General features: G+C 49.9%; 1 protein-coding gene across 1 annotated transcript; it reads left to right on the top strand.

Moving 5' to 3' along the window:
• The first annotated feature begins 320 nt into the window (after positions 1 to 320).
• On the top strand, positions 321 to 5,721 carry LOC123442513 (protein NRT1/ PTR FAMILY 3.1-like). Its single transcript, XM_045118578.1, has 3 exons — positions 321 to 597; positions 3,789 to 4,587; positions 4,701 to 5,721. The coding sequence occupies exons 1-3, from the start codon at positions 504 to 506 to the stop codon at positions 5,593 to 5,595; spliced, it is 1,788 nt and encodes a 595-aa protein (XP_044974513.1). The 5' UTR covers positions 321 to 503; the 3' UTR covers positions 5,596 to 5,721.
• The last annotated feature ends 2,843 nt before the right edge of the window (positions 5,722 to 8,564 follow it).

Raw genomic sequence — 8,564 nt, 5'->3', positions numbered from 1 at the left:
ATCTTATCATTTAATATGAAGATATATCGATTAATCTTGACCGTCTTTGTGTTTAGGTGGGGTGTACCGGAGCAGAAGTGCCACTATTAGTTCCAATAGTGAATTTCAACTACGGCAAGATCGTTTCGATCTTGGAGGCAATCAAGATATCTAAAGCGGTGCCCCTGATGCCGTTTCGATCTGACAGCAGGTGGACGCCGTCACATCCTAACCATCCTGTAGTGGAGCGGATGCCTCCCATTTCCAGCGACTTTTTCCCTGGGACGGATATGTGCAAGCCATTAGCAACCACGTAGGCCTTTTATATAAAGGCGTGCACGACACAAGACACCTCCCATCTGGCTCCATTCCCACTCAGCGCAGGCAGGCACGCCACGGAGCTACTCGGCCAGCCAGCGCCTAAGCGTAGCTCGTAGCAGCTAGTTCTCTTCCACTGCTCCGGTCGAGGGTCGACCGGGAAACTCCGCCGCCGGCGCCAGGATTCTCGCCGGAGAACAAACAGCATGGCCGAGGACGGGAGGGAGCGAGCCGAGGATGCCGCCGAGGCGACGAAGAAGGCGAAGCAGGGCGGCTTCAGGACCATGCCCTTCATCCTAGGTGATTGATTGATCCTCCGTATTTTCAGTCCAGTTATGTTCTCTCGTTGAGCTTCGTGAACCTACATATGCACGCTGGGATCTGCTCTCAGCTGCTCACACAGAATTAGCTAGCGGTTTCGCCTCAGGCTTCCAGTGATGCTCCACTGGAGTATTATCTCAGCTTCTTTGTTTTCTTGCGTTGGGCGGCTGCCTGCAGATATGTAGTGCTATCGATTTTCCTTTATGATTCGGTGGAGGCTGCACACAAAACACGTTTAGTTGAGGCAATAACTGGTTTCATAACCGTGGCACACAAAAAAAAAAGACTTAATCAGGCAATATTTCCAATCTGCAAAATTTACAAAGCTCCTGACCTAGAGAGTTTTCCTTTTTCATTTCACTGTAATTCTGATGAGGTGACGGTTTATGCGTTTGTAGTGTTTTGACTTTTGAACACCGAATTTGCCCCAAAAAGAATATGCTGCATGTCTGAACGTTGCTCAGCAATTGCCAAAAGATACCCAAAGTGCAACACAGCAACAGTATTGCTGTAGCTATCCATATGAGACATCGCTAATTTTATACACTTTTCAAGGACTTTGCCTTCCTACTTATATTTTTGTTTTATGTTCATTCACATTCATTTTGACATGCATGCATCTGCTTTCTGCATGTTGAATCAATCTTGACAAGTGAGTTTACTGTTAGGTTAACGGTATTAGGATCTGATGGGTCAAATAATAACGTTCAAATGCTGTATTTAACTACTCCCTCCGTTGTTAAATATTGTTTTTTCTGCATTTAACTAAATGTTATATATAAATATACATAATTTAAAGTATAGATTCATCTATTTTGCTTCATATATAATTCCTAGTAAAATCTTTAAAAAAACTTACATTTCAAAACGGAGGGGGTACTATTCATAATCTTGTGCAGTTGTGCTGCGGCATGCCCCTGCCCCATGTCATCTTCCCTCAAGCTAACACCACAAAAGACGCCGTTCTGGTTACTACAAAAAAATTGCCCTGTTGCATCCCAAATTCCACATGAAATACTCGAAAGCTGGAAAAATTGACTTAATTCGCATAAAATTTAACCAAACCTTATTTATTTTTCTGCTGGACCTCCCTTAAATTTGACTAAATTCTGCACATGGTCTAACATTCCAGCAGATACAAATGTGTGTTAATAAAATCCAGGGGAAACCCTTTCTTCTTGTTCGAAAAAACAGCAGACACAAATGTGAGTGTGAATGCTGATTTCGTGAAGTCAACTTAGTCTATTTTGTTCAAAAACGACGTGCTACGGCAAGACTGCACCGTTTGATGTGAACTATAGGAGCTATCCGATCTATATGCAACCTCCAACGGAAAAGTCTATGCAACCTAAAATGACGTTTTTGGAATCATATCGAAGAACCTGACCTGTCTAGCAGCATCAGAATCTCTCTCTGCGAGTACTGAAATTCCAAACTGCCGAAGTGTAGCCATCAAACAATACCAATACGGTTGCTACATGCTGAAATGCAGAATCAAATCCGTGCCTAACCTTTACGACTTTTGACTGGTCGATACTACTCCCTCCGTCTCAAAATAATTGTTGCAAACTTAATACTCCCTCCGTAAGAAATATAAGAGTGTTTAGATCACTATTTTAATGATCTAAACGCTTTTATATTTATTTACGATGGAAGTATTAAATTAATATAAATTTATACTAAATCAACTATACTTATTTTCGGACGAAGGGAGTACTTGATAGTGAATATGAAATGTTAGAAAACTACAACTTCAAATAATTCCTACTACTTGAAATCAGAACTTCAAAAAAGAATACTTCCTCCGATAATCACCAGCGACAATTAATATGGATGATTATTGTTGTTTCCTGTAACTGTTTCCTCAAAAGGAAAAACAAGTGATTGTTTTGGACGCATGAGTATTGTTGTTTCCTGTAACTGTTTCCTCAAAAGGAAAAACAAGTGATTGTTTTGGACGCATGAGTATTGTTGTTTCCTGTAACTGTTTCCTCAAAAGGAAAAACAAGTGATTGTTTTGGACGCATGAGTATTGTTGTTTCCTGCTACTTATCCGCCTGAGATTTCGTCGCAACCAAGAAAACATTAATTGTAGAGAAGAAATTCTCCTTCTATAGCTGAAGCATCCCCTATTCATGTATACACAAGGCGTGTAGATATGTCAAGGTTTCGTGTCAAACCATCGTCATGTTATCAATGTCTTTTTGGGGGAAGGTATCCATATGGATTATCATCATCACCTTTTCTTACGTACAAGGATCACAAGTGGTCAATTACCTTTGGGGGCTGCTACCAATCCACCGGTGGATATTTACTAAAAATCTATCACCTCCACAGCCGTTCGATCTCGCCCATAGCCGTTCGATCCGCTCCTGATTTAATTCCTGAAACGACGTTCGAGTTCCGGAAACAATCGCTTTGTTGTAAAAAATAAACTTTGGATCCATTAAATCCTGAAACAACGGTCGAGTTTCAGAAACAATTGCTTGTTTCAGGAAAAAAAAATGTTCGTCTTTCTGCAAACATGGGTGCTGTTGCGGAAGAATTTTTTGCAACAAAGGTCATATTTCAGGAATTTTTTGCAGCGGGCTGGGACGGGGCCGGGCTACGGCGGTGCGGGGCGACGGGCGGCGAGGCGTCTGGCCCCCTGGTTGCGGGAGCTCGCCGGTGTCGAGAGCGGGCTGGGACGCCGCAGCACTCCGGCGAGCTCTTGGCGGCGGGCGGGGCGGCCGGCGAGCTCTTGGCGGCGGGGCGGGGCGGCCGGCGAGCTCTAGGCGGCGAGGCGGCCGGCGAGCTCTTCCCGTGGAAGCCGTCGTCGCCATGCCTGGGTCCCTCGTTCTGCAACTACTTCCAAGTTGCAGAAACAATGGAGTTGTTTTAGGAAACGGGTCACGGCTCGTCCGCCCGGCCACGTGGCGAACAAAGGAGACGGTGGACGCGAAATCAGGATCCGTCGATGGGACAACAGCGTTTCCCATTACCTTTTCAGAGTATTTAGAGCATCTACGACTAACACGTGTATCAAATAATGCAAATAATTAAGATTGTGATTCTGGAACAAGTAATAAGAAAATTTGTTCTCCTGCAAAAAAAATTTTGAAAAAATGTTTTAGCATACGGGTAAAATTTGAAATATACTAGTCTTATAACAGTTCCCGCCATTGTTGCAGCGAACGACTTCTGCGACCGGCTGGCGACGGTGGGGTTCGGGTCGAACCTGATCTCCTACCTCACCCTCCAGCTGCACCTGCCGCTGGTCGAGGCCTCTAACGTGCTCACGAACTACCACGGCACGACCAACCTCACGCCGCTCGTCGGCGGCCTCATCGCTGACTCCTTCGCGGGCCGCTTCTGGACCATCACCGTCGGCTCCATCATCTACCAGCTCGGCATGGTCTGCCTCACCCTCTCCGCCGCGCTCCCCTCGCTCCGCCCGCCGCCGTGCCCCAAGCACGCGGTCGAGTGCCAGCGCGCATCCACCTACCAGATCGCCATCCTCTACCTGTCGCTGCTCTGCACGTCCATCGGCTCCGGGGGCACGCGCCCCTGCAACATGGCGTTCGGCGCCGACCAGCTCGAGCTGGGCGCGCGCCGACGCCGGAGCGCCAACGGCGACGACAAGGCTCCCATGTGGAGCTTCTTCAACCTGTACTTCTTCGGCATTGAGCTCGCCAAGCTCGCGGCGGTCACCGTGGTGGTGTACATCCAGGAGAACGTCGGCTGGGGGTGGGGGCTCGGCGTGCCCACCATCGCCATGTTCTTTGCCGTGATCGGCTTCGTGTCCGGGTACTCGCTATATGTCAAGATGCCGCCCGGCGGCAGCCCGCTTGTCCGCCTGGCGCAGGTCGTCTCTGCTGCCTTCAAGAAGAGGAAAACTGTCCTGCCGGACCCGGACCTCCTGTACGAGGACAAGAAGCTCGACGCCGGCATCTCCACCACCGGCCGTCTTCTCCACACCAACCAGCTAAAGTGAGTTGCACCCCTTGTGACAAACTGGCAACCGATGATTTTTTTATGTAATTTTGGTTTTTGGTTTTTGGCTGCAGCCTGCATGAGCTAACTACTAGTTCTTGAATGATAAGGTTCTTTGACAAGGCGGCCATAGTGACAGAGGGCGACGTGCTGCCGTCCGGCGAGCCGAAGCTGTGGCGGTTGTCGACGGTGCACCGGGTGGAAGAGATCAAGTCGATTGTCCGGATGCTGCCCATCTGGGCGGCGGGCATCCTCATGGTGACCGCGTCGTCACACAACAGCAGCTTCGCGATCCAGCAGGCGCGCACCATGGACCGCGACATCACGCGGAGCTTCAAGATCCCGCCGGCTTCCATGCTCATCTTCACCAACCTCTCCATGCTTGTCACCCTCGCCTTCTACGACCGTGTGCTCGTCCGCGTGCTCCGCCGCTTCACCGGCCGCCCCAACGGCATCACCCACCTCCAGCGCGCCGGCGTCGGCATGACCATCGCCATGCTGGCGAACGTGGCTGCGGCAGCCGTCGAGACTCGGCGGAAGTCAGTGGCCGCAGCCAGCGGCATGCTCGACGCGCCCAAAGGCACCACGCTGCCCATCAGTGTCTTCTGGCTGGTGCCGCAGTACGCCATCCACGGTATCGCCGACGCATTCATGGACGTCGGCCGCATGGAGTTTTTGTACGACCAGGCGCCCGAGAGCATGAGGAGCACTGCGGCGGCGCTCTACTGGCTCACCATCTCGGCGGGGAGCTACCTCGGCACGCTGCTGGTGACCATCGTGCACGAGAAGACGCAGGCGAGCGGGCAGTGGCTACAGGACAACCTCAACAGAGGGAAGCTGGATAACTACTACTGGCTCGTCGTCGGACTGCAGGGGCTCAACCTCATCTACTACTTCATATGTGTCAAGTACTACACTTTTAAGCCACTGGAGACAGAGGTCGAGCACCAACCTGGCCATGCCAGTGGCGCCGAGAGCACCAAGAAGAGTGTAAGATACAAGTAACTAGAATGCGTGGTAGAGTAACAATTGGGACGGAATAATGTGTCTTGCTAGCAAATACGATATTAATATTGCCGAGATTTTAGGAACACTCACGAAATATATTTGGAAATGTAATCGTTCACGAAATGTATCTACACTACCAAAGAGAGGAAGGACGCCCGTGTCGCCCGCGCACGCGGCACGCGCGGAACTAGATCGCTGCTCCTAGCGTCCCTCCCTGTGCGCCTCCCTTGGGCCGCCGCTGGCTTATGCTGCCGGGCAAAGCCGGCGCCGCCGGGATCTTGTCTCGCGTGGCCGAAGCAGTTGATGAGCGGTGTCCGTGCTCGTGGCCGATGCGATCGCGTGGCACCTCAGATTGATTCTCTCCTGCATACTTCATTAATAAGTAAAAGTAAGAGTGTGTCTATAACATCAGAGGAATTTAAGGTATCATCCTCGATGTAATTCTTTTTTTATGGATTCCAATCGATGTAGCAATCAAGGTGGGTTGAAAGGAATCACCCTTGATCAGTGGCGAATCTCGCAAGAAAATGAAGGGGGGCTCGATGTTAATGGTGTGAAGAAAAATGCATTCACTCTTAGTTTTTAGTTCAAATAATGTTACTTTTTTTTATGATGAATAATAGTAAATTTTGTTTTTCAATTTTTGGAGGGGGGGCTCAAGCCTGTTGAAGCACCCCCCCCCCCCTTTGATTCGCCACTACCCTCGATGGTTCATGCTTGAGGAGTTGTATGACAGAGTCGCTAACGAAAGTGGTAAATGAGGAATCACCCTCTCTAATCCACCTACGGTTAACTTCACCCCAGGGCTAACATCAGAAATACATAACAAGGTGCCACCCTCGATATTCGGTAGTAGCTCTGCAGGGCCGTACAACTAAGCGGTGTGAGGTGAGGTGACATGTCATGGCTAGTCAATCAGTCGATCGTGTCTTCGGGTCTTCGATGATGAAACAGGGGCAACTGGGGCTAGTGGGGTCACTATGGATCACTAAGACACTTATACTAAGCATTTGATATGCAGTAGGGTACAATAGCAGTTTAACAAAAATAGGCTATGCATCAAAATAGAAACTATCTACAACAGTAGCAAAATCGAATGCAAGCATGAGGGAGAAAGAATGAGCGATATAGGGATGATCAAGGAGGAGTTTGCTTGCCTTGTCGCTCTGCTGCAAAAGGCTGGTCGTCACGGGGGTAGTCGTACCCGGCAGTAGTAGTAGCTTCGGCGTCTACCGGAGAGAAGAGGGGGGAAACAATAAACAAAGGCACACAAATGCATTGTGATGCATCACATGGCAATATGCAGTGCTAGGCATGAGCTAACGTAGTACTACACGTCATGAACGGAGTGGGAAAATATCTGACGATATTTTCCGGGTCTCTAGCTACTACCGGACAAATGAATTGGAGAGGAAAGTTCCATGTTCATCATGCTAGGAGCATGTGATAGATGAACGGATAGCGTATCTCGATTCGTGGGATTTTTCTGAGCAATTTTCATATATAAATTATTTCCCTATGACTTATAGATTATTTTATATTAATTTTCAAAGTTTTACTAATATTCTAAAATTAACATATTTAATATAATTAGCAAAAGCTATTATGGCATCAGCATGACATCATGATGATGTCAACAGTCAACAGGACTGTTGACTGGTCAAACCTGACCACTAGGGCCCCTGTCATAGACACAGGGTTTTCAGAGGGTTTATATTAATCTAATTAACTAGATCAGGGCCTCGGCTCACATGTGAGTGTCTAACTAAATCAAAGTAATTAATTTAACTAATTTAGCTATTTTAATTAGGGTTAATGGCCCGGGGTGTGTGGCCCACTCGTCAGCCACTTGGGGTGCCCAGTTAGCAGCTGACCAGGGTTAACCCTACCCACTTGAGATAGGGGACCCGCATGCAGTGACACGGGAGGTGGCCCAGCCTCGCCACGTCGGCAGCGGTTGGCAACTGGCCGCCGATGACCAGAAACGCAGCGGAAGGCCTCGAGCCTCGCTAGAAAATGGCCATATGGCACCAAAAGGCACCGAGCTAGTCAGGTTTGAACGCTCGGACGTTCGTGGGTTCGTTACGACCATCAGGAGGTGCGAGGGAGTGCGATAGCATTGCCAGTGTCGAGGTGGAGCGGCGGCCGGAGGCGGAGCTCTTCAGGAACGACGCTACGACGTGCTAGGATCAAAGCTGAGCGGCGAGGGAGGGCCTACACGATGCGGGGAGTCTAACGGTGGCGAGTGCTTGACCAAATGGTCATCGGAGGCCCGGTAGCAACGAGCTCGAGCGGAGCCGAGCGTCGGTCACGGGAGAGAAGGAAGTTATGGTATAGAGCAAGCTCAGAGAGAGCGGAGAGAGGAAAAGGAGCTTATAGCGCTCGTGTAGGTGAGCTAAATGGGCTCAGGAGAGGCCTGATGACGCTGGATTCATCGCCGGAGTTCATTTGACATGTATGGGAAGAAGACATCGGGGACGGCAATACAGGGGCTCCGTGTGCGTTCTGGTTGGCGAGGAGGAAGAAAGCGAGGCTGGCAGAGCTTCTCTCACGGTCCTAGGCGTCGGGGGACACGGTGGCCGCGGGGGCTAGCCTAGCCATGGCGACGACGGCGCCAGCGTGTGCGTGGGGAGGAGCAATGACGCGAGGGGGAAGCAAGAGAGGGGGATAGGGTTCTAGGGCGGCCACGGGGGTCTTGTAGGGCGTCGGGGAGCCGTGGATGGGTGCCACAGCGACGGACATGGCTGCTGTCGCGCATCGGTGCGACCATGCCACCTCAAGTGAGCATGAGGAAGGGGAAGGAGGTAGGTGGGTGACTCCGTGACAGCAGACCTTCCCCTGCAACGGCACCAGAAGAATGCTGCTAGCACTCTCCGGTAATCGAAACTAGAAGAATATTGTTGATGGCCCACCAGCGCGCGGGATCGCAACAGTTTTCGAGGGTAGAGTATTCGACCCAAATTTGT

Source organism: Hordeum vulgare, chromosome 1H (assembly GCF_904849725.1).
Source record: "Hordeum vulgare subsp. vulgare chromosome 1H, MorexV3_pseudomolecules_assembly, whole genome shotgun sequence".
Lineage (NCBI taxonomy): Eukaryota > Viridiplantae > Streptophyta > Magnoliopsida > Poales > Poaceae > Hordeum > Hordeum vulgare.
Note: the sequence above shows the minus strand (reverse complement) of the source record. Positions and strands in the feature narration are given on the sequence as shown.

What these genes read in the sequence shown, in the direction of transcription:
- LOC123442513 (XM_045118578.1), top strand. Translation starts at nt 504, where the DNA reads ATGGCCGAGGACGGGAGGGAGCGAGCCGAGGATGCCGCCGAGGCGACG. An exon ending in GACCATGCCCTTCATCCTAG is followed by an intron (nt 598 to 3,788) that starts GTGATTGATTGA and finishes CCATTGTTGCAG; the next exon opens with CGAACGACTTCTGCGACCGG. An exon ending in CTCCACACCAACCAGCTAAA is followed by an intron (nt 4,588 to 4,700) that starts GTGAGTTGCACC and finishes TTGAATGATAAG; the next exon opens with GTTCTTTGACAAGGCGGCCA.